Raw genomic sequence first — 26376 nt, forward strand, 5'->3', positions numbered from 1 at the left:
ATACGCTAGTTATTCCCTTTCCCGTCCCTTTTCTTTTTCGGCATCCCAACAATTTTTTCAAACTGCTCTATTTAATATCAAAAATTTTTCCATAAACCTTTTTTTTGAAAATAAAATAATTTTTTTTTTATATTCTCCAAGATCGATTTCACCGGATCTAACACCTTAAGAGTTTATTATGATTATATTTGTATATAATAAAAATTTAAAATTTATCAGCTATATGCATTTTGATATGCCTAAAATTTTCAAAACTATTTTCCTACCTCTTTATGCCTACCTCCCTCTAATTATTTCTTTAAAGGGTTTTCCCAATAGCGTGGATTTCTTTAAGATCTATCAATTTCCAAAAAATTTTTTTTTTTCTTCTCCCAATTTAAATTTTTACTATGTATTTCTTTCATTTTATACTGGACCAATTTTGTTGGTATCGTCAACTGCTTTTAAAATGCCTTATCCCTTCTACCGCACCCTTTTTTATTTCGCTGAAAACCCCATTTTCTTCCCCCCCAATTTTCAAATTCTAAATTTTTTTCCTCGGCGCCATTACATCTAACGCCCCCACTAAAAATTTGAAAAGTTTTTTCGCCCTCTCACTGACCCCCATACTTCACACGGCATTCCGGTTTTCTTGAAATTTTTTTTTCACAATATGCAATTTATATTCTCCCTTTAAATTCCTAGCACAAAATTTCATATTTATTTTCGTTTTACTAACCTCAGCTAAACTTTCAGCCACGCGTGATCCGTTTTTTAGGTTCATAAATTTCCTGTACTATTTTTTATTTTTAGCGAGATAAATTTTAAAATTTGTTGCTGTCTTCAAAATTCTCGGGGTTTCGTTAACTATTGTTTCATCCTCGTTAGCTTTGTCGTTTGCTTTTATTCGCATAAAACAACTCTCAAAAATCTTATTAAAATCTTTTTCCATGCTTTCCCTTTATTAAAAACCCCCTCTTCACTAACTTGAAAAATCTAAAGAAATCTCCGTGCGATGCGCTCGGTGAGGGAATTTAGCATTATACCCCTTTTATTATTTTTTTTCTTCTAAAACCGCAACACCCAACATTTGATTCTAATTTTTTTTCCCTTAAAACATTTCATATTTAATATCGTTCTAACTATAAATATCCTCCCGTATTCCCATTTTAGCATTTCTTAACTAACATAACCGGGAAAGTTCACTTCATGTCTTTTATACCCATTTCCCCGGTCTCCGATTGCAAGAACCCGGATTTTTTTTTCTTCATGATTTATGTTGATCTCTCTCGTGCGCAATTAAACTTTGCGCATTTTATAAGTTTATCTCCCTTTTTTTCCCGTGGTTTATTTAGGTCCCCCCCGCCCGCCTCCCTTCTCCCCCCTAGCGCCCCCTTAAAGGTCGGGCATTCCGGCTAAGGCGTATGGTCCGCTTTATCAGATTTATGTTTGATTTTTTAAAATACAATTTACACATTTCTTCTTTGTCGGAAAAAACAGCGAGTTATGACTTCCCCACTTTATAGCATGCTTTTTTTCGCGTAAATTTTTTTTCAATATGATAATATCCCCCCGCATTTAAAAAATTTTAAAATTAATGCGATTAAAAAACCGGGCATTCTTTCCATCCACACTTACTTTCCTTTCTTCAATATCACTCAGTGTCTTTCTCTGCTTCTATTATTATTGACCCTTTTCCCCCTTTTTTCCTTTCTTTCAATTGTTTTTTCTCCCTTTCTTTGTATTCTCTTCCAATTTTGCATATTGCGTATCTTTTTTCTGCTCTTTACGTTTTATAAGTTTATTTCTTTAATTTCATCTCTTTCTACACCTATATAAATAATTTTTTTTCTTTGGGGGTTTTGTTGAGGCGACTTATACTTTATAATTTTCTCCCACTTTGTGCTGTCTCCTTAATTTTTCACCCCCTGCCGGGGTTTTACAACCCCCGATCACTGTTCCCTTGTACCTTTTCCTTAATTTCGTTATTCCCTAGCCTACTTTAATATCCCCCCTTTTTTTTACATTTTTTATGGCTTCACTCTCTTGTTTTCTTTTTGCTTAACAAATTTAACGTTTTTTTCTTCTTCCCTTAAAACCCCTTAGTATTTTTCTGCGATTCTTCCCTTTTTTAACCCTGTTACCCCTGTTATTTCTTCAAATTTTCCAGTTCTTGCTTAACATTTTCTAATTCTCTTAACTACTTCTTTAATCTTAGTTTAATTTCATTTTTTACGGGTTTTTTTTTTTTTATTTCCTTTACATTTTTTGATTCCTTCTTTTTTTCCAAACCTGATCCTTCTTGTGAACGATCCCGCAGATCCCCGGATCCTTAACGTTCCTTCTCTTCCTGCCTTTCATTTTTTTTTCTTTTACTATCAATCAAAAACCCCCCTCAAAAAGGGCCTTTCACGCACTATTTTTGTCTACGTCCCAATTTTAGCTTTAATTACACATCTGGATGGTAAAAAACTTATTTATACAAGTTTTTGCATTTGACGACTTTTTCTTATTTCCCCTTTCCCACATGCCCCAGCTCGATCTCTGCATATTCATCGTCCATGCCGATAAATTCCGGCCGAAACCGTAATATCAGCCTAACGATCACCACCTGTGCCCCTTTCCACTATAAAGGCACTTGTCTTACGGACTTCAAGCCCCCCGAAGAATAAATTCACCTTTTCCCTCACAGATCGCCCAAACCCCGGGTAGATAAATTTCATACTATCCCTTTTTTTTGGCCGGTAAATTAATAACTTTTTCTTTTTTTCCCCTGTTTACCGGGGAAAACCAGTATTTTTGACGGGGGCGTGTGGGGCACACGTCTTCTCCACTTCAAGAGAGAGAGGAGAGGGAGAGACGAGAGAAGGCAGAAACACTGGAAAGCAAGAGAGTGAGAGAAGACGAGAGGGCGAGAGTGAGGGGAAGGAGGGGGAGAGAAGAGAATGGAAAGCAAAAATTTTTTTTTTGTTTGGTTTTAAAAAGGGGAAAAACCGGGGGAAAAATTTTTACATCTAGGATGGGTAAACCGCGGAAAAAGGGAAAACGTTGGGGCAGAATCACTTTTTGGGGGTGGGTGATGGGGGCGTACACCCTTTTTAAAAAAAGTGACACCTTTTCGCCCAAAAAAATTTAAATTAAAAAATTAAATTCTCCGCAACCAAAAACTATCCATTTTTCCCTTTAAAATCCTTTTTTACTGGAAAAAATGCGCTTTCGATTGATAGGGTTTCATTTTTAAAAAATTTTTTTTCCCCTTAATAAAATTTTAAATTTTTTTTTTAAAAACTTACGAAAATCGTTTTACGCCCGGGAAAAAAGGGGTACCGTACGTCCAGGGAAAATTTTCGCTTTTTTTCATTTTTTTCGCATTTTTTTTGATTCTTTCAATTTTTTTTTTTTTTTTTTGTTTTTGGTTTTTTTAAATTTAAACAAAAAAAAGATATAACTTGCGAAAAACGAAAAGCGTCTCCTGATTTTTAAAAAAGGGACAGATTTTAATGCAAATACGACCGAATCCAAATAAAAGTGGGTTTTACAAGGAAAAAAAAAACAAAGGGGTTTTGGATTTCAAAAAAAAAATTTTTCCCGGGGAATTTTTTTTCAAAATTTTGATCATATATTTCATTTTAAACTTGCGGGGGTTTGGCATGACTTTCGGTAAGAAAATTTATTTAATAAGGGAAAATTTAAACAATATTATTTTGAAGAAAGGAATTTTCGTAATATATGATTTATAATATTAAATTTTGCATAACTATGTGTTTCAAATAATTCTAATAATTTATTATTTTTAAAATTACAATCAAATTTAAAATTTATCTTCGTTATTCAACAGCCAGACGTTTTTAAAAAATTTTATTGTATGCTTTGACCCCCGGGAAAACTATGCGATATTATATATAGTTCATCATAGTTTTTTTAAAGTTTCGAAAATTATGGCGCAAAGGGGCGATAGGGATCGTATATGGGGGGAATATTATTGCAAAATTGGAAAAAATAAATAAGATTATATTGTAGGGAAAAAATTTTTGTGTAACTGTGAAATTTTTATTTTAAAATCCTCCGAAAGTATGCCCTTTTTAGATTTTGGGTAAAATAAGATATGAGATTTAATTTGGGTTTTTTGTGTACTTGTAATTCGAAAATTTTATAGATAGCCAAAAATTTTTCATTTTAATCTCAAATTTCGTCAAGATAATTTAAATTTTTATGCCCGAGTTTTTTTTTGGATTTCCTTCCTTTTTTTTTATAACAAATATTTTATATGGGAATATATAAAATATATATTTCACATTTAATTTTTTAACTGTATATATTGTCAATTATCTTTTATATAGGACAAAGCAAAATATGTTGGGTCACTTCAATATTCAATCCAACCTGTGAAGAGAATAGAAATATTTAAAATATTGGATTTCAAATTAATCATTTCAGTCATTGGGTATTGAACTACAAGGATAATGCAAAAAAACATTCTATGTAAATCTTTTTTCCTTTATATATTTTACAAGCAAAAAATTTAAAATTTTTGGCTACGTTTTTAATATAAGGGTTTTTAAAAATTTTTTTTCATTTAAATTTTATTTACAAATTCAAATTAACGTATATATTTTATTCAATTTGATAGCCATGGTTTACTTCACAATGTACTTTTAAAATTTTTGGGGGACAGGCCCAATAATCTAGAGGTTTAATTTAAAATGAAATTTGCACGAAATTTGCGGAAATAAGGGGCTAAAAAAATACGCAGATTTTTATTCAAAATAATTTTAAGAAAAACGTAGAGAAGGAGGAAAAAAAAAAGGGTGATATGCCCATTGGATTTCTGCATGATAATTTTTGCACAAAAAAATTTCATAATGGGATTTAAGGTCTTTTATGATTAATACGACAAAAATGGGCAAATTTGTTTCTTTTTCCCGTAGTCTCTCGTTATAAAATGCTTGAAAAATATTTACTTGTATTTCTTTTATGGACTAATAAAAAAATTAATATTTGCAAATTTACATTACAAGTATACAATTGCTATTTGAGATATAGCTACAATATAATATATGTCATATTATTTTATTTTGTAACGGCGTGGCCGTTACTAACGCTCGCGGGGCCGATCCCCCGCCCGCCACTTGAGGCTATGGCGCCTAAGGCGCCCTAAACACAAAAACATAAGCGATACACGGGTCACCCTACCCCAGGGCGCCCCACTACAACCCCCAGAGGCGCCCCACTACGACGCCGGCATTACCCCCACCACAGCCTCGATGTAGAGTGGGGGAACCGCCGGCAGGGTATATAAGCCGGCTCGACGGATGAGCCGGCACCAGTCCTGTTCCGGACCTCCTAGCCAGGCAACGGGCTTCTCGTTGTTACGCCGGGTTTCCCGGTTTCTGGCCTCCTACCTTTAGTATCGGGCAACGGGTTTCTCGTTGTTACGCCGGGTTTCCCGGTTTCCGGTCTCTTCCTGCTACACGCCGGGCAACGGGTTTCTCGTTGTTACGCCGGGTTTCCCGGTTTCCGGTCCCTTCTGCTATACACCGGGTGACGGGTTTCTCGTCATTACGCCGGGTTTCCCGGTTTCCGGTCTCTTCCTGCTACACGCCGGGCAACGGGTTTCTCGTTGTTACGCCGGGTTTCCTGGTTTCCGGTCTCTTCCTGCTACACGCCGGGCAACGGGTTTCTCGTTGTTACGCCGGGTTTTCCGGTTTCCGGTCTCTTCCTGCTACACGCCGGGCAACGGGTTTCTCGTTGTTACGCCGGGTTTCCCGGTTTCCGGTCTCTTCCTGCTACACGCCGGGCAACGGGTTTCTCGTTGTTACGCCGGGTTTCCCGGTTTCCGGTCTCTTCCTGCTACACGCCGGGCAACGGGTTTCTCGTTGTTACGCCGGGTTTCCCGGTTTCCGGTCTCTTCCTGCTATACACCGGGTGACGGGTTTCTCGTCATTACGCCGGGTTTCCCGGTTTCCGGTTTCTTCCTGCTATAGGCTATACGCCTCCGTACACCGTATCTCTAAGTTATACCGGGTAATTTGTAAATCTTTTCCGGACACCGCTACAGGCTATACGCCTCCTTATTTTGTTTGTACCGAGTAGTCAATAAGTTTCTCTATTTAGGGCTTTATGCCAACAAACATTTCGATTATACCGAGTAGTCAATAAGTTTCTCTATTTAGGGCTTTATGCCAACAAACATTTCATTTATACCGAGTAGTCAATAAGTTTCTCTATTTAGGCTTTATGCTAACAATCATTTTGTTTACTTGTTTCTTTTTGAATAAACCAAAGCATTGTTAATAAGGAATAAGCGAGTCTGAATCTCCCCCTTCCTCCCGAATCCTGGAACCGGCGAGCCGATTCGCGGCGTCGGAAAGGTGAACCGTTACAATTTAATTATATTATATTAAATTTCATATTTATAAAATAAATTATAATTAATGGATACTGCATTTTATGCACATATTCATTGAAAAATATTCAATTTTATCATATTTTTAAATGACAAGAAATTGTAGATTAATTATTCCTGCTCAATTTCTGCCGCCAATCTGCTATCAGATTGTGTGTTTGACAGACTAGGTTTTTACTGCCAATTTGCCATTAACTATATTGTGCAGATTTTCTTGGTTTTTGCCGCTAATCTGCTGTCGGATTTTACTTACTACTTATGCTAGCATAATGTCATCAATTGCGGACACAGCAATTAATCTTAGGAATATGCTGTTAAAGTCATGATTATTGTGCTAACATTTTGCTATCTGAGATATTGACTACACAGATAGTCATAGCAATTATTATAACATCATTTGATGTCAAAATGCATCATTTGTCATCAAAATGATGTCATAATAATTACTGTGGCTATCTGGGTATATATTTTATATATTAATAATTTATGTAAAATTATAGAACGTATAGGAAATTAAAAACAAACATTTTCTATAGATCGGTCGATTTTATAGCAAATATGTACTTTGTAATATATAAATTTGTAAATAAAAAATTAATTTGTACTCTCCACTGTGGTTACACAATTTTAAATAACATCACTTATTTTTATATTATTTAAGCAATGTATTTGTAAATTATTTTTTTTTTTTAGATTTTAGATAATTATTAAACTTATAAATTGCAATTTCTTTTTTATATAAAATTATGCACATTAATATTGATTAAAATTAAAGATGTCATAATTACGATTAATCAAATGAATATTTATCATTATTGTTCAGGAATAAGCCTAATCCTAAAGTATAGGTCGTTCAATTCTCCGTTTATATTATCGTTCGACATCTCAGTAATTATTCGCGCCAACGCGGGACAACACGTCAAAAACACATGTGATCCACGTGTTACTCGCCTGTCTTTTCCTTTGCTCGACGCGAATCGCCTGCGCAAATCCCCAAAATTCTCGCTTCGCGCCTTGGCTACGTGTCTCGGATCATTATTGAGCGTCCAGCCACGAGACGAGATAGATCGATACACCTTTTGTTGAAATATCGTCCGCCTCGTTTCTAACACTCTTATTATAATTTGTGTTTTGAATAAAAGTATATTAAAACGAATCCGCGAGTGACCATTAACAAAAACTACCGCCTTGGTGTGCGAACCTTCTATACAAGGTTTTACCAACGAGAAACAAAACATTTTGGTCCTTCGAGCCGGATCGTCGCCAAGGACAATTATTGGCATTCCGAATCACGATCGTCGATATGAACACCTCGACATCTTTCGAAGAGCTTTTGGCTCTGCAAACACAGAAGATGAGTTTCGTATCACGGGCGCTCATCAATTACAAGAAGCTGGGGCAAGCCAAAATGACACCTGCGGTGACACGTCAACGTCTCGTCACCTTGAAGGAAGCCTTTGCCACTTGCCAGGAGCTCGACAGTCGAATCGGGCTTCATGCGGACGATGACGACAAAGCATTGCATACCTACTTCACAAAGAATTCGTTTCTGGAATGTGAGGACTGCAACAACGAGGCTGCCGACTACATGGCTGAGGTATTAGAGAGCTACGAATCCCGCATCCCTCCCGCTACATCATCACAAAACGTAAGTGGCTTGCATGATGTTTTCCGACCCGCGTCGCATCTTCCGAGGATCAACCTACCGACCTTCGACGGGAGCATCGACAAGTGGGAAAGCTTTCGCGATAAATTCCAATCGATGATTCATAATGATCCTAGTTTGTCAAATGTCGATTGCTTACATTATTTATGCTCATGTGTAAAAGAGGATGCAAGTAACGCGCTTGACCACCTCGCGGTAACCAATAATAATTTCGACGTCGCGTGGAGAATTCTAATCTCTCGGTACGACAACAAACGTCGTCTTGTTACAACGCATTTACAATCGCTGTTAAATTTGCCGTTACTGACCACAGAAACCGCTCATGACCTTCGTCAGCTTCGCGACCAAACAAACAAAGCAATCCAAGCGCTTAGAAATCTCAACCGTCCTGTCGAACATTGGGATGATTTGCTTGTTTTGCTCGTCGCACAAAAACTCGATAAATACTCGCGTAAAGCTTGGGAACTCAAGCTCGGCGATACGTGTGGAATATCCGCGTTATAATGAGCTCGATCAATTTCTTGAGTCTCGAATTCGCGCTCTCGAGGCGATCGTACCACTTTCTAAAGAAAAGCCATCCTCTACCTCTAAAGGAAAAATTCTTGTGTCGCATACCGCGTCCACCGTTTCGTTCGCATGTCCGTTGTGCAAGGCCAATCACTTATTATACCAATGTTCGACATTTTTAAAGCAAACACCCTCTCAACGTTTCGATTTTATTAAGCAGCGAAAACGATGTTTATAAACTGTTTTAGTAGTAAGCATTCCGTCAAAGATTGTTCGAATTCGCGCGTATGCCGCCAGTGTAATAAACGTCATCACACGTTATTACATTTCGATAGCTTGACTCCGCCGGTTGCAAACGGAGTCACCGCCAGCAACAAGCGCAAATGTAAACGAAGTCATGTCGCATTTACTATCGAAAACCGTCGCGCCTAATTCTAATATTTTGCTTGCGACTGCCCGGGTGAGAGCCTATTCGCCTGTTGGACGTTTTATAACTGCACACGCACTGCTGGATCAAGGTTCCGTTTCGACGTTTATTACCGAATCGCTCGCGCAACGTTTACGACTCTCTAAATAAATCGTTCGATTTTCGTCACCGGCATCAGCGAGATGCAATCTGTTGTCCGTCACGCCGCTCATCTTACAATTACGCCGGCGAATCGCGACGAACCCGCTTATTCAACGACCGCACTCATTCTTCGATCGTTGAAAAAATATGTACCGAATCGAATAAGCACGACGGGTACGTGGAACCATGTCGACGGACTCCAATTAGCGGATAGTGACCCCATGAGTACCGACCCGATTGATATGATAATCGGAGCGGATTTATACGGCATGCTCGTACTTGATGGTGTTCGACAAGGTTCCGAAACGGAGCCCACCGCGCAAAATACTACTCTCGGTTGGATTTTGTCCGGGCCAATCGCTTCGTCCCCGACCAATCTTTCGATTTTTGAGACCGCGCATCACGGAGTCGTCCTTGAAGCGTTAGATTTCGACCTTCGTCATTTCTGGGAGACTGAAGAGGTCCCTCAGACCCAACACCATAGCCCTGACGAGCGCAAGTGTGAAGAGCACTTTCTCGCTACCCATTCCCGCACTCCTCAAGGACGCTATATTGTTAGATTACCGTTTAAAACCGGACCACCACTCTCGTTAGGAGAATCTCGCTTCATTGCCGAATCGAGCCTCTATCGCTTAGAGCGACGTTTCAAACGCAATCCATCTATCGCTTCAGAATACCACGACTTTCTCACGGAATACAAAAACCTTGGTCATATGATCAAAATTCTACCGACAGAAATTGTACAACCGGATCAAAGTTATTACATACCGCATCATGCTGTCTTACGTGACAGTAGTGCAACTACTCGACTGCGGGTTGTTTTTAATGCATCCTGCCGTACCACTAACGGAACCTCGTTAAACGACAATATGTTTATCGGACCTAAACTTCAAAAGGATTTGGCCGCTGTCATAATGCAGTGGCGCCAATATCGTTACGTATTTACCGCCGATATCGCTAAAATGTATCGTCAAATTTTAGTTGACTTCCGCGATACTGATTACCAGCGCATTCTATGGCGCTCTTCTCCCAGCGAACCTGTTCGCGACTACCGTCTTCTTACCGTGACGTACGGCACTGCCGCCGCTCCGTATCTCGCTCTTCGAGTGCTAGACCAACTCGCTGAAGATGACGGTGCTCAATTTCCGTTGGCCGTCCCTGTTCTACGTCATCAAACATACGTTGATGATTGCGCGTTCGGAGCCGACGATCATATCCTTGCACGGCAAACACGAGACCAATTAATCGCGCTTCTCGCTAAAGGAGGCTTTCGCCTACGAAAGTGGGCAAGTAATTCTCCAGATCTTTTGTCAGACCTCGATCCTGCCGATCATGGACTAGCCACTCACAAAGTCCTCCAAGACGATGAACACCTTAAAGTGTTAGGAGTTAGTTGGAATCCAAAGCTCGATGCGTTTCAACTTCGCGTATCTCTCCCGTCTTCGCCGGGAAAAACGAAAAGAGCTATTCTCTCGACAATCGCTGGGTTTTTCGATCCGATGGGATGGGCCGCTCCCGTCATCATCGGTGCAAAGATCTTTATGCAACGATTGTGGTCAATCCAATGTCAGTGGGACGACGACATTCCGGGTGAACATTTTGACCACTGGGCAACTTATCATCACCAATTACCGCATCTCGAGACGCTCAGTATTCCGCGTTGGACGACGCACGGATCTCATACTCTTCACAAGCCATCCTCCATCCCGAAGAGATCCAGAAAGCCAAACATTACTGGCTCCGAGTTATGCAATCCGAGATGTTTTCCGTTGAAATCTCGACTTTACAACGGCAACTTCCGTTACAAAAAACTAGTTCCTTATCCACACTCAATCCTTATTTGGACGCTGACGGACTTCTTCGCATCAGAGGACGGCTCCGTCATGCTTGCCTTTCAGAAACGACGAAGAATCCGCTCGTATTACGAGCACATCCATTGCTAGTTCTTATTATTCAGCATCATCATCTCAGAACGTTACATGCTGGTCCCCAATTAACACTCGCTTCATTACGTAATGAATTTTGGATCCTCCGATCTCGCGCTACCGTTCGTGCTGTTCTGTATCAGTGCGTACAATGCACTCGTGAGCGCGCTAAAAAACCTGTCGAACTCATGGGCGATCTACCGGAGGCAAGAGTTAACCGTGCCGCTCGCGCATTTATACATACTGGCGTTGATTACGCTGGACCAATCACTGTCCGAACCGCGCCCGGCCGAGGACACAAATCGCAAAAGGCTTACATTGCGCTGTTCATATGTTTAACGACCAAGGCTATGCATTTAGAACTTGTTTCCGATTACAGCTCGCCGACCTTTATTGCAGCGTACCAGCGATTTGTCTCCCGCCGAGGACTACCGCAGTCCATGTACTCAGACAACGGTACAACATTTCATGGCGCTAATCGAGAATTATCCGAAGCTCACGCGAAAGCAATTCGCGATCCAAGCTTTCGTAATCGTCTCGCTAGCGATGGAACCGCGTGGCAGTTCCTACCCCCGGCCGCACCACATTTCGGCGGACTGTGGGAAGCCGGTGTCAAGAGCGTCAAATACCACATAAAGCGTTGCATCGGCCTCCATACATTAACTTTTGAAGAAATGACCACGTTTCTTTGTCGCATTGAAGCTTGCTTAAACTCTCGTCCGATCGCTCCCGTCTCCGATAATCCTGACGATTATCACGCGTTAACGCCTGGTCATTTCTTGATCGGTACCTCTCTTCTCGCTCCCGCCGAACCAAGCGTGCTTGAATTTAACGAGAATCGATTGTCGCGTTGGCAAATGATTCAACGTCTGACGGAAGAGTTTTGGCGGTCCTGGTCAAGCGATTACTTGCATTCTCTTCAACAACGCCCAAAATGGCGCGTTATCCAGCGACTTGCCAAAGTTGGCCAAATAGTCCTAGTGCGTAATCCCTTGGCTCCGCCCAGCCATTGGGACCTTGGACGAATTGTCGCCTGTCATCCAGGAGAAGATGGCCTGACGCGCGTTGTCACGGTCAAAACCTCCCGTTCTGAATATAAACGACCGATCGTGAAACTATGCTTCTTGCCTGTTGCGATTAATACCGAAGAAGTAAAAGATTCCGTTATGGCGGGCGGAATCTCGTCTTAATATGCGCTAACACCCCGTTCTTTGTTATTGAAGTATCTACGAGATACTGATATTCTTTGTACAGCGTTTATTCCATTATGTCTTTTCTTATTGTTAAACCATTTGTACTTTTTCAAATGCCTACATTCGAGGCGGGCGGTATGTTCAGGAATAAGCCTAATCCTAAAGTATAGGTCGTTCAATTCTCCATTTATATTATCGTTCGACATCTCAGTAATTATTCGCGCCAACGCGGGACAACACGTCAAAAACACATGTGATCCACGTGTTACTCGCCTGTCTTTTCCTTTGCTCGACGCGAATCGCCTGCGCAAATCCCCAAAATTCTCGCTTCGCGCCTTGGCTACGTGTCTCGGATCATTATTGAGCGTCCAGCCACGAGACGAGATAGATCGATACACCTTTTGTTGAAATATCGTCCGCCTCGTTTCTAACACTCTTATTATAATTTGTGATTTGAATAAAAGTATATTAAAACGAATCCGCGAGTGACCATTAACAAAAAACTACCGCCTTGGTGTGCGAACCTTCTATACAAGGTTTTACCAACGAGAAACAAAACAATTATTTTATAATAAATTTAAATGTTTTATTAAATTCTATTTGTTACTATATATTAGTCCTATTTAAATTCTATTAGAATTGCTATAATAATATACTATTTTGTAATTAAAAAAGAAGAAGAAATATAAGATTGCATATTAATAAGTTATGATAAATTTTGTTTTATCAAAAATATAATTGATAAACTACTGTATCTGCAAACATAAAAAGTTCCGATTAAAAAATTAATAATAAAATCTACATTATCATATTTTTCTATGAAAAAAACGTGACTTGTTATAAATTGATTATCTAGTCGCGAATGTCTTAAATATTCGAATTGGAAATATGAAATTAATTGAAATTTAAAAACCAGCAAATGACTTGTAAGATTAGATAAAAATTATAAGCTACATGATAAGAAAAAAAGAAATCTTTTTTATTACATGCTTAAACACAAAAGATTGTTTCATAATTGTATCAGGTCATGATATATAGGAAATAAATGTCTTAAATATTCGATTTGGAAACATGAGATTAATTGAAATTTAAAAACTGATCCAGCAAGCGACTTGTAGGATTAGATAACAATTATAAGCTACATGATAAGAGAGAAATCTCTTTCATTACATGCTAAGACCCAAAAGATTGTTTCATAATTGTATCTTTGACTCCTTATTTCAATCAAAATTTCGAAACACTCGAAAGAGAAATGTTTATCTTTATTTATTATATAATCGACATAATGAAATAGTTTATACATTAATGTAATTGCATTTTCTAAATCTATTGTTTATACACATTAAAAACATTTAAAATAAAGACTGAAATAAAAGTTTTAAAAATTAAATATAGAAAATGTACTCCAATTATCAGGCATCACAGTCTTTAATATGTGTACTTTAGTATGCGTACACACATCTTCGTTACATGTTCAGATAATAAAAAAAAAGATTTGAAACTTAATTTGTGATACATACTCAAAGCAAACTTTTCTCTGTCATTTCGTATATTTTAACATTTCTTGTTAAAGCTTATTTCTAATCTACAATCGAATCTCGTAATTGTTGCAATTTGTAATACAACAAATATTATCTCCTGGATAAGTCACTTTATTACTAAAACCTTCTTTTACTGAATATTTACCATGATTTTCCACCAAATATTCGTCCCTAATATAATGGTATTGTCGTGTTGTAAAACAATCAACTTACATCGGTAATAATCTTCTGTTCTAATATTTATATGAATATATGAGTCAATAAAAAAGGCAGTCAAATTATATTGTGTACACGCTACTCGTGTCCAATTAGATTTAATGTCATCGCCTCTATAAATTATCGCACGAGCAATACCGACTGCTGCGCGCAGGGCGCTGCGATCGCCTATACCACGCCTCTCTCTCGTGCGTCTTCCGGTTGTTGTTCGCCTTTTCCTGTACGTTCTCCGGCTGTCGTCCACGCGGCGACACGCAGTTTTCTTATTATACAGTCCGCTTACTACAATAAACATTTGGTTACACAACGAGTATCAACAATTCCTTCATTGAGTCACCATGATCAAGGAATACCTTATATTTACACGAATATAAGGTAACGAGGCGTCAGCACAAGCGACGAAGAATACGCGTCCACATACGCGCGAGGCAACAAGCCCAAGTTGAAGGCACACACACATCCTTTGGCTCGCACATTGGTCCTTCGAGCCGGATATAAGCGTATTCACAATTATACGTATTAATTGATTACGTTCAATAAGTAATCTTAATGAGGTAAGACTTTACGGTTCTCTTTTAATCGAGGTAAGCAACTCATTTTATTTAACCCTTTTATCGTTGGCACGCCATATTGTCTTGTTCGCGACGCATTTTTACACTCGCTCAAGCTATTCGTTCCCAGCATAACAAGTCAACAAATATGTCTAATCTCACGCTATCAGAAGCAAAAAATAAAAGAGCTCACATAAGAGCATCGGCGACACGGCTAAAAACTTTCATAGAAGGTTATGATCCTAATCAAGGATTACGACACGACATTACCGAACGTAAGGTTAAGCTATCAGATTTGTGGGATCAATTTGAAGCCGTTCAATCGCACATAGAAACAATTGAAAAGGAGGATCCCGCGAATACAGACAAAGATGCCCTACTGGCACGACAAATCCAACAAAGGGATAGCTTTGAAAATCCTTATTTTCATTTGGTATCGCGTTACGACACTGTATTAGAACATTTCGATCGGCGTGAGGCTACAGCTTCAATATCTAACGAGCTTAATAATGTAGGGAACATCGCAAGACAATCTCGCGTCAAATTACCTAAAATAGAACTTCCAGTTTTTTCAGGCTCTTACGAAGACTGGTACTCGTATCAAGACACATTTGAAAAGCTTATTCACACAAATGACATTCTCGATGATATAGAAAAGTTCCACTATTTACGCTCATCTTTAAGGAGCACCGCAGCGGAAGTGATAAGCTCTATAGAAATTACAACAGACAATTATCAAGAGGCGTGGGCGACAATAAAGGATCGTTTCGACAACAAAAGATGGATCATAAATAAACACATCAAGGGGATGTTCGAAGCACCATCGCTTATCAAGGAAAATCACGTCGCATTGCGCGAATTATTGGATACCATTCTGAAGCATCTGAGGTCTCTTAAGGCTCTGAAAAGGCCCACGGACACATGGGACGACTTGATTATCACGTAATTACATCAAAACTTGATCCCGCAACCAATAAGGCATGGGAAACAAGCATTGTCCAAGGAGACATGCCAAAATTGAAGTCTCTCACAGACTTCCTTTCAAAACGTTGTCAAGTGCTAGAATCGTTTTCTAGTAAGTTGCATAATAATCAACAAAACAATAAATTCTCAAAGGCATAGCAGTAAGCACAAAAATCAATCAGTATTAAATGTTACGACTAACGTATCTTGCCCTCAATGCAAGGAGAATCATTCAATATACCATTGTGAAGCATTCCTTAAACTTCCGATAGACAAACGAATACAGATAGTTAAAAGAGCTCATATTTGTACGAATTGTTTGAGATCAACAGATCATCAAGCCAGTGCATGTAAATCAGGATCTTGTCGCAAATGCAATAAAAGGCATAACACTTTATTACACTTATCAACTTCCAACAACAATGACAAGGGTCTGAAGTTTAAGGAATCGCTCGCAGAGTCAAATGAAGCACCACAAGCTATCGTTACACAATGTTTATCAACTCATCATTCTGTGAATATTTTATTGTCTACTGCTATTGTATATGTATATGATTCTAAGGAACAGCCAATTTCATGTCGCGTGCTACTCGACAGTGGTTCACAAATGAACTTCATTACTGAAGAATTAGCCAATCAACTACATCTTAAGGAACAAACAGTAGAAACCTCTATTATAGGAGTCATGCAAAAAGGCTTTCATGCTAAAAGATCGATTAGCTTGCGTATTAAATCTCGTCTAAACAATTTAGTGAGGTCATAGATTGTATTGTACTACCAAAAATTACTCAGCCATTACCTCAAAATTTCATAACTAAATCAAAGCTAATGATTCCCAAGCACATTAAATTGGCTGATCCAAACTTTAACATTCCGTCTAATATCGATATGTTAATTGGCGCCGAATTATTTTGGAGGCTCATTTGTGCTGGCCAGATCAAGCATTCAAAAACAGCAACCTAAAAAGACTCATTTTGGTTGGATAATTTCTGGTCATATTATAGGTAATAATGTAAACTCTATCACAACTAGTTGTCATTTAGCAGTAACGGATGACTTAAATCGGACGCTTAATCGATTCTGGGAAGTAGAGCATAACATATCATCCCTAGTCCTTCGCTGGAGGAAAGCAAATGTCAATCTATTTTTCAAAACAGCACCAGACGAAATGATGAAGGACGATTCATAGTTCAGCTCCCAATAAAAGCGGATAAATTGATTGCCATTGGAGATTCAAGGGATATCGCTCTGAAACGCTTCAAATCTTTAGAAAAACGTCTCTTGAAGCAGCCGCAAATGTACGCTGAATATAAAAATTCATTCGTGAATACAAGGAGCTGGGTCACATGTATGAGGTGCCCAGTGATGTGGAGTTCAATATTTCCAACACAAACATTCCAGCTTACTATCTACCGCATCATGCGATATACAAGGAAACAAGTAGTACTACCAAACTGAGAGTGGTTTTCGATGGATCGTGCAAAACATCAAATGGTACTTCTCTTAACGACGTGCTAATGGTTGGCCCGACACTGCAGGACGATCTTTTCTCCATTTTGTCAAGATTTCGAACCTTCACGTACGCTCTAACCGCCGACATTACTAAAATGTACAGGCAGGTACTAGTAGACCCTACACAAACATGTCTTCAGCGCATCCTCTGGCGCGATTCGCCAAATGAATCAATTAAAACATACGAACTTCTTACACTTACATATGGGACTTCCTCAGCATCATTCTTGGCTATTGCAGCCTTGCGAAAACAAGCCGAAGAAAATTCAACCAAGTTTCCAATTGCGTCCAAAGTAGTATTAAACGACTTTTATGTGGATGACCTAGTCACTGGTGCAAACACCATTCAAGAGATATACACTATTAAGAAGGAAACTATTCAATTATTGCAAGGAGCCAAATTTGAATTAGCAAAATGGGCATCGAATGTTCCCTCTCTGCAAGGCCAGCCATATAATTCAAATCACAAGGAATTTATGTCGTCAGCTGACAAACAATGTGAAACACGCACATTAGACATTATATGGAATTGTAACATGGATCAATTCCAATTTCCAGCGTCACGCCTTTCGAACCACTTAAAACAATCACAAAACGAAGTATATTGTCAAGGATCTCATTAATATTTGATCCACTCGGTCTACTCGGTCCTGTCACACTAACAGCCAAAATTATAATGCAAGATCTTTGGCGTCTTGGACTGGATTGGGACGAATCAATCCCTTTAGAATTACACACTAAATGGAAACGTTATGAAGCAGAATTGCTACACTAAGGCAAATCAACGTACCTCGCAGGGTTATTCCGTTTAAGCAACACACACGACTGGAAATTCACGGATTTTCCGACGCCAGTGAATCTGGATATGGAGCATGCATTTATTTACGTGCCACATCGCCCGATGGAAGTCATTCAGTTCGTCTACTTTGCTCCAAGAATCGAGTAGCTCCTTTGAAGACTCTCTCGATTCCGCGCCTCGAATTATGCGGCGCACTATTGCTAGCACAGCTCGTCAACAAAATTTCAAATTGTCTATCATGCAAAATAGATTCTATTTACTTATGGACTGACTCGACCATTGTCCTAGCCTGGTTGCAATCATGCAACCGTACCTGGACACCCTTCGTAGCCAATCGCGTTGGAGAGATACAACAATTGACCGCAATACAAAACTGGAAACACATACGAAGTGAGGACAATCCCGCAGACCCATTGTCAAGAGGCATCATGCCAGCATCTTTATCTCATCTACAAATTTGGTGGACAGGTACTCCGTGGCTAACGCTTGATAAGAAAAAATGGCCTCAAGGTCTACTTGTCACCTCTAATCAAGACGCACCAGAAAGGAGTCTAAATGCATCACCACGCTAGCAACTAATAATCAAGATTTTAACATCTTCAATCGATACTCAAGATTTACAAGATTGATTCGAATCGTTGCGTATATCTTTCGATTCTTCAAAAACGCAAGAAATATTGGAGGATCTATTAGAAGATCTCAAGAATCTATTACGCCTGCACGAATAATTCAACCTATAACCACTGACGAAATAAATCACGCCATTCAGATATTGGTAAAACTTGTACAGAAAGATTGTTTTTCAAAGGAGTTGCATTCATTATCTAATCAAGGCATCATATCTCCAAACAGTCCTGCATCAAGGTTAAGCCCATTCATCGATGAAACTGGAATCTTGAGAGTCGGGGCCGTCTACAATCTTCATCGTTGCCGCGCTCAGCAAAGCATCCCATATTATTGCCTGGACGACATTCATTATCACACTTATCATAATGCACGAACATGAAAAACACTTACATGCTGGACCTCAAGCTACACTCGCTGCCGTTCGACAGAACTATTGGCTCGTATCAGCGCGAGATATTGTTCGTCAGATCACTCGAAAATGTACCATTTGTTTTTCGCAGTGCACGAAACCAGGCATCAACAATCATGGGTAATCTGCCCAAGCCACGAATTACAGTGCCCTTCAAGGGTCTTCGAAAATTGCGGAGTAGACTACGCCGGTCCATACTACTACAAGCAAGGATTGAGAAAAAATACCAAGTTAATAAAGTGCTATATGACAATATTTGTCTGTTTTGCAACGCAGGCCGTCCACATTGAGTTAGCCACGGATATGACTTCAGAAGCATTTTTAAATGTTTTCAAGCGATTTATCTCCAGGCGAGGATATCAGCCAACATATACTCCGACAATGGCCTAAAACTTTGTAGGTGCAGAACGTGAATTGAACGAGTTAGTTGTATTATTCAAGAATCAAAAATTCCAACATGAAATCGCTGGATACATGAGCGAATTAAAAATGTACAATGGCACTTTATCCCACCCAGAGCACCTCACCATGGAGGGCTTTGGGAAGCTGCAGTCAAAATGGCTAAAGTGCATATATCTCGAATAACCAAAGACGCTCACCTAAGATATGAGGAGCTACAAACGTTGCTTATTCAAGTCGAAGCAATCCTTAATTCTAGACCACTCACGCCTATGTCTTCTGATCCTGATGACCTTGCACCTTTAACAGCAGGACACTTTTTAATAGGGGGACCTCTAACGTCTTATCCCGAACCATCATTGGAGAATCTTGCAATTAATCGTTATCACGCTGGCAGCATCTGGAGCAATTGAGGCAAACATTTCTGGCGACCGTTGGACGAAGGAATACCTTCATCATCTCCAGCAACGCAATAAATGGCAATCTATTGATTCATCAATATATAAAGGGCAAATGGTAATTCTAAAGGAGGACAACATGCCACCTTTATCTTGGCCCCTAGGAAGAATATCAGAGATCCATCCGGGACACGATGGAATCGTTCGCACGGCTACCATCAAGACAACTAAAGGGTTCTTATAAGCGCCCTATCACACGTTTATGTTTACTCCTTTCGATAATGAGCCTCATGTCATGACTGTCAATTATTCTTATTTTTCTCATTATTATTATATTTTTTTTATATCTACAAACAAGTTTATAATTATTTGTTTATATCCTAACATTTAAAACTTACCATTATAATATGTTCATTTATAATTATCCTATTTAGATTATTCAATTAGTTATAAGTATAACAAGTGTCTTAACTTGTATTATTTTCCTACGTTGAAAGGTCACCCTTTCAAGGGGGGCAGTATGTACACGCTACTCGTGTCCAATTAGATTTAATGTCATCGCCTCTATAAATTATCGCACGAGCAATCAGTGTTGTTAGACGGGCCCGCTTTTCTCGCGCATGCGCGGCCATGTCGTCTGCTAGGCTAGTATTAACAGGCACGTATCTAGACGACTGTCTGCAGAGGAGTGATATGGGCGCGAAAGTTTTGGCTCAACGTACAACGGAGGATTACAACTTTTATTTTTTATTGTTTATTATCTACGACGCAATATTTATTTTCTTTTAAATTTAAATATTAATATAAAAATTTAATTTTCATATTTATAAAATAATTTTACTTTGTATTTTAATAAATGTACCTTTGTTTTTTGAATACTGGTAAGGTTTTTGTCAGTTTCCCTTACCCTTGCAACAAATGTTGGTATTCCATAATTTTCCTGCCAAATAAAATTTTTTAGTTTGTTATATATCTTGTTTAAAGTTATTTTTATATCCCTCCGTCTTGTTTATCTTTTATTTATAAAAATTTACAAAATTATAAAATTATAAACTTAGAACGTTATACGGGTGATTAACGGTACACCTCTTTACATATGGAGTTACTTCACTGATACTACGTTCGCCGCGCATGCGCGAGAAAAGTGGGCCCGTCTAACAGCACTGCGAGCAATACCGACTGCTGCGCGCAGGGCGCTGCGATCGCCTATACCACGCCTCTCTCTCGTGCGTCCTTCCGTTGTTGTTCGCCTTTTCCTGTACGTTCTCCGGCTGTCGTCCACGCGGCGACACGCAGTTTTCTTATTATACAGTCCGCTTACTACAATAAACATTTGGTTACACAACGAGTATCAACAATTCCTTCATTGAGTCACCATGATCAAGGAATACCTTATATTTACACGAATATAAGGTAACGAGGCGTCAGCACAAGCGACGAAGAATACGCGTCCACATACGCGCGAGGCAACAAGCCCAAGTTGAAGGCACACACACATCCTTTGGCTCGCACATATTGTATTCCTTTTTTTATTACGTCCAATAACGGATCATAGGCACTATTTAACGATTTGTTTTCTTCTACTGAATTTAAACCGTTATGTTGTTGTTTAATAAAAATGGTTCCCGATATTAATCTTTTATGGAAATTTTTTTCCCGATCCAATATTTTAATATTATCCTAATCTATGTTGTATTGAAATTCAGTAATATGCCTAGAAACTACAGATTGTTTCGAGATTTGTAATTTCATATTCGCTAAATGTTTCCTGATTCTCGTATTTAACTACCTGTTCGTCTGACCCACGTATAATGCATCACAATTTTTACATGCTATGTTATATACTACGTTATTATTCGAAAGTGCTGGTGTGATAACTTTGTTTACTTTAATGATTTTAAGATCAATCAAAATTAATATTAAAGCTAGTGGTGAAATAAACTTGGCAAACTTGATTTCGACGTAACGAGCAATTTTATTCAATACTTTCACAAGTGAAAGTATTGAATAAAATTGCTAGTTACGTCGAAATCAAGTTTGCTAAGTTTAATGATTTTATTTAACTTATTCATGCATCTGAATCCTGTGTGTGAATTTCCGTATCTCTAAATGAAATGCTAACTTGTTCCGAAATCTTTTTAATATACGGTATTGCTCTATGAATCTTTTATCTTTAAAAATATAAATTCTTATTAATTTTTGCTTGATAAGAACCTATTATTTTACTTCAATTGTGTTACACATATAAGCTTATTCTTAATAATTAATGGAAAGAGTTGTTACGAGATACCTCAGATAAATTTGCGGCAAAATTAAATATGGTGTTGTGTCTTCGTGAGACACGGAAGTTGTTACGGGATGTTGCACTTATAGAAATTTATCACTATAGTAACGCCAATTAATCACTTATTTCGAGTACTTAAAATACTGATATACAGTAATTTAAGTACCCGAAATAAGTGATAAATTAACGTTACTATATAGTGATAAATTTCTATAAGGGTGCGAATAGAGACTGAGAAGTCCAGGATTCGTTCAAAAAATTAACACTCGTTTAGTTTGAGTAATGTATTTTATATAAAACTTCTCCTCAGAAAGAGTTTCTTACAAATGTCTTCGATGCTTCGCTGATGTACAATTGTAGCTACACTTGGCTTTTTCGAGATAAGTTACACTTATGACTATTACGTGGATACGATCACACGTTTGGTTACGTTTACTGTCGGTTTCTCAATTAAACCTCCGAGTGTTTTCTGATGGGTCCTTTTTATATCACTTAATTAGGTTGCGAGGTCTATAGGTATAGGTCTATAGATCTATAGGTATAGGGATTAGTGCACGCGAAAGAGATTAACGAAACGTTCACATGTATTTTTGGAAATTTCTTAATGCCTCGTTTTCGAATTTTGCAGTCGTTGCGAACAATGGCATTTTGTTCAAGTACAAGTATACGCCTTCCAATATTTAATATATGATTTACATTAAGAATATTTCATTGAATATATAATAATTATATAGTTATAAAAGTTTCAGATAAAAGTGATTAGATTTTGAAGGAGACATCCGATGGTGACTCTGACCACCGATGGGTGCGTGCTGGACGAGTGGGAGTGTAAAACTTGAAAAAAAACCACCTAGTAGCCATCTCCAATAAATTTGCAAAATTTTAGTACATATTTCGTACAAATTGGTCAATAAATGTGTAAGTGCGTGGGTAGGTCGAAACTTTGAAAAAACCACATAGTTATTTATATTTATATTATTTGTATTTATATTATCTTGTGATTAAAATTTTAGTATCACGCAGAAATAGTTTAAGGGACCTATAACTTTAAGACTATTCATGATATGTTAAGACAATAAAAAGTTGTAAAATATGAATTAAATACAAGATTTATTTAATATAATTTGTACATATTACCATTTGTTATTATGACTATAATATAATTTACAAAGTATTTTATATGTATCTTTGATATACTTTTAAAGTATTTGAATGTCTGTGCCTATACCGAAATACATTTTAAGTGTATCTTATATCCTATCACTATTATATATATTTTGTATCATATATATATATATATATATATATATATATATGTGTGTATAAAAATACAAAATATATGTAGTTAATGTACTTTGCATTTGGTGTTAATATCAATTTTAATATTACTTTTTTACATTATTAATCGTTTAATAAGAATTAAAGGAGTAAAAGGAGAAAACAATAGAAAAGAGTTATATATACAACTATGAAACATACATCTATACCACTATGGAAACATTCTTTCGTGCATTAAACTATCAGTACAGAATATAGAGCAGGAATATCCGCCTCTTTCTTTTCATTATATAACTTAAAATTACCTTGACTTTTTTTATAGTCTTTGATTTTTCTTTCCGTAAATCTATGTCTTAACTCATTCTTAAATTCCTCTCTTATATTATGCGGCATTTTGTTCAAAAATTCATAAGTATGCTGTGAAGTAACCATGGCTATCGAAATAAAAAATATAATTAACTTAAATTATAATTCAAGTAAATGAGAAAAAATAATAATATTGAAAAATATGCTAATTAATCAATTAATCTAGAATTTAATTTTTGCATGCACATATTCAAGAAAATATACTTACATAGAAACTTTTCTGTATTCCTACAGTTGTCCATCTCTTGATGACTGCTATAGAGAACTTGAAATCCGATATCTTCAAGTATTTCCTTTAACTCTTCGTGAGGTCGGATCGAATAATGAAGTGACCCAACATACTTCTGTTTATCCTGTATAAAGATAATTGATAATAATTTATAGTAAAAATGCAATATGCAATGTGTATACACATATAATATTTTATTTTTATATAAAGATTTATTTATATTTATATAATAAAGAAAATTTCATAAATACTGCAGTCTGTATATTTTGATATCGATATATAGTCTCGCAAATAAAACAGAAAGTTGCATTCAAAATAAATGTTGAATAATATATGTAAGTATGTAAAACAAGTATGTAAGTATGTAAAATAACTAAATTTTATATATGTTAATCATTATTATGTTAATCGTTATTATATTAATCATAATCATATATTAATTAATTTATGAGTGTGCACTCAGTGGATTTTAACTATGATAAAAATTAAACTTTCATAATCATGCGGAAATTATTCTGCAATCTAATCTTATATTATATTTTGTACTTACCTCCATATACGGTGAAAATCGCCGCATCTTGTGCCATAATCTCCACAGCTTCAAACAAGCCTGGGCAATGCGTTACGGTTGATATAAGCATAGATTTACCAGGTTGAAGCATACGATAAATATTCTCACATGCTTGGCTGTTAAACAACAAGATGTTAATTATAATTTAAAACATATTAAAACAACACAAACGCTCGCACATAACGCGCGTGATTTCTCGATTTTATATTAAAAAGATTGATATTTTAAACCCTTGTAGAAATTTATCAAGAGACACGGTAGTGTCTCGCGACCAGTTAAGGGCGTAGCCGAGACACCGTGTATCTTAACGCGAGTCGGACATTTGAGTCTTTATAATATTTCGAATTCTCAATAACGGCTGAAGCAATCGAGTTTATACTAGACTTAATCGATAGATTGAGTTTGAATTATATAATAAAAGTGTCTTTATTTTGCTCTACGTGATTTGTAAGCAGAGATATATAATTGCAAAGTCAAAATATGAAAAATTTCTTTTAAGAAACGTCCCCGTCATCATTATTATCATCATCGACCACGCAAACATAGTAGTATCGTGCTACACGTATTCACACGTATACAACACATGCGCACACATATATTACACGTACACAACACATGAATAGATGCATGTATTGGAAATGTCCATCTCGCACGTTTTACAACAGACGGCGATAGTTGCCCTCCGCTATATTGACAGCGTGCGGGGTTAGATATTTTCAATTTCAATTTCAATTTTTACATTCAATTTTAATGTTATTATTTGCAAATTATTGTCATAATAATTTATGTGCAAGTTTACAGTCTGTGATACAAAATCAGATATTTTGCTATTATTTCAATAATATTTCAATTATATAAATGCCTATGTATGAGTATGCATATATTTTTAATAATTTTCTTAATTAGCTTCTATATTTTTTTCAGTTGTACATCAAGCAGGTAGCTTTATCAGCTCACTTGTGAGCATGGGTTGGGCAATGGCTAGTTATCATCGCAGCATTCGATTAGCTTAACAAGATAAATCTAATATCAGTGCTATAGGAACTATTTTACAATTTTTCTGGCATTTTCTTATTGCAGGTACATATATATCCAATAATTAATATACAAAATTAAATATTATTCATCACACACTTTGTATCAAAATAATATATTTTTTAAAATTTATTTTTAAATTTATTTAATCATTTTTATCATTGTGATTGTAGTGGCAAGGATCTTATTGCTCAGTGTCATTGCAAGCATCTGGCCTGTATATACCATAATATATTGTGTAATACATTGGCTAAGTATGACAATATAGATTTTGATAGATTCCCATGGAATATAGGAATTTTGTCGGACTTACAGTCATCCACCACATATGCAGCCTACAATTAAAGAACGCATTTATTCCATATGATTTGCTTCCGTTATTGGAATATTTAAAATACAAATTTTATTAATAAATTTCGATGAAATAATTTATAAGAGGTTGAAGAAACTATGAAACAAATTCAGTCTCATAAAAGGGTAGTTGGAACAATAGTGGTGAATGCAGAAGGTATTACATGAGATCATTGACATGATTTACTTGTAGTTGTAAACAAAAATTTATAAAATTATATTTGTTTTAGGTATTCCTATAAAGTCAACATTAGATAATACGACAACAGTTCAATACGCAGGTTTGATAAGTCAATTGTCAGATAAAGCTCGTTCTGTCGTACGTGACTTGAATCCAACAAATGATTTAACTTTCTTGCGCATACGTAGCAAAAAACATAAAATTATGATGGCACCAGATAAAGAATTCATATTAATAGTAGTACAAAATCCAGTTGATTGATATTTAAAAGAAACAAAAATATATTTCAAAGTTAAGATTTATTTTTTTGGTTGTTAATTTAATCTGTATGCTACATTGGATGTTAATATCTATTCAATTAAATAAAGAAAAATAAAAGAATAAAGCTTAAAAATTATACAAGATGCAGTATTTAATTACTA

General features: G+C 37.0%; 4 protein-coding genes across 5 annotated transcripts; 3 read left to right on the plus strand and 1 right to left on the minus strand.

Annotated features, from left to right (window-relative positions):
• Positions 1-9347: 9347 nt before the first annotated feature.
• On the plus strand, positions 9348-11069 carry LOC114934260 (uncharacterized). Its single transcript, XM_029306930.2, has one exon. It carries the CDS (start codon positions 9348-9350, stop codon positions 11067-11069), a length of 1722 nt encoding a protein of 573 aa, XP_029162763.2.
• Positions 11070-11239: 170 nt separating this feature from the next.
• On the plus strand, positions 11240-12241 carry LOC146720214 (uncharacterized). The gene has a single exon (XM_085488925.1). The coding sequence runs from the start codon at positions 11240-11242 to the stop codon at positions 12239-12241; it is 1002 nt and encodes a 333-aa protein (XP_085345051.1).
• Positions 12242-23455: 11214 nt separating this feature from the next.
• LOC146720215 (uncharacterized) lies at positions 23456-24382 on the minus strand. The gene is made up of 3 exons (XM_085488926.1): positions 24367-24382; positions 23796-23940; positions 23456-23655 (listed from the first exon to the last, which is right to left on the minus strand). Exons 1-3 carry the CDS (start codon positions 24370-24372, stop codon positions 23456-23458), a joined length of 351 nt encoding a protein of 116 aa, XP_085345052.1. The 5' UTR covers positions 24373-24382.
• Positions 24383-24826: 444 nt separating this feature from the next.
• On the plus strand, positions 24827-26218 carry LOC146720216 (dynein light chain roadblock-type 2-like). 2 transcript variants are annotated; one of them, XM_085488923.1, is made up of 4 exons: positions 24827-25092; positions 25312-25467; positions 25596-25930; positions 26004-26218. In XM_085488923.1, exons 3-4 carry the CDS (start codon positions 25873-25875, stop codon positions 26213-26215), a joined length of 270 nt encoding a protein of 89 aa, XP_085345049.1. In that variant the 5' UTR covers positions 24827-25092; positions 25312-25467; positions 25596-25872; the 3' UTR covers positions 26216-26218. The 2 variants fall into 2 exon arrangements, with proteins under 2 accessions (XP_085345049.1, XP_085345050.1); XM_085488924.1 differs by lacking the exon at positions 24827-25092 and having other exon boundaries at positions 25133-25467.
• The last annotated feature ends 158 nt before the right edge of the window (positions 26219-26376 follow it).

This window comes from Nylanderia fulva, unplaced genomic scaffold (assembly GCF_048542155.1).
Source record: "Nylanderia fulva isolate GAGA-0341 unplaced genomic scaffold, ASM4854215v1 Scaffold742, whole genome shotgun sequence".
Taxonomy (NCBI): domain Eukaryota; kingdom Metazoa; phylum Arthropoda; class Insecta; order Hymenoptera; family Formicidae; genus Nylanderia; species Nylanderia fulva.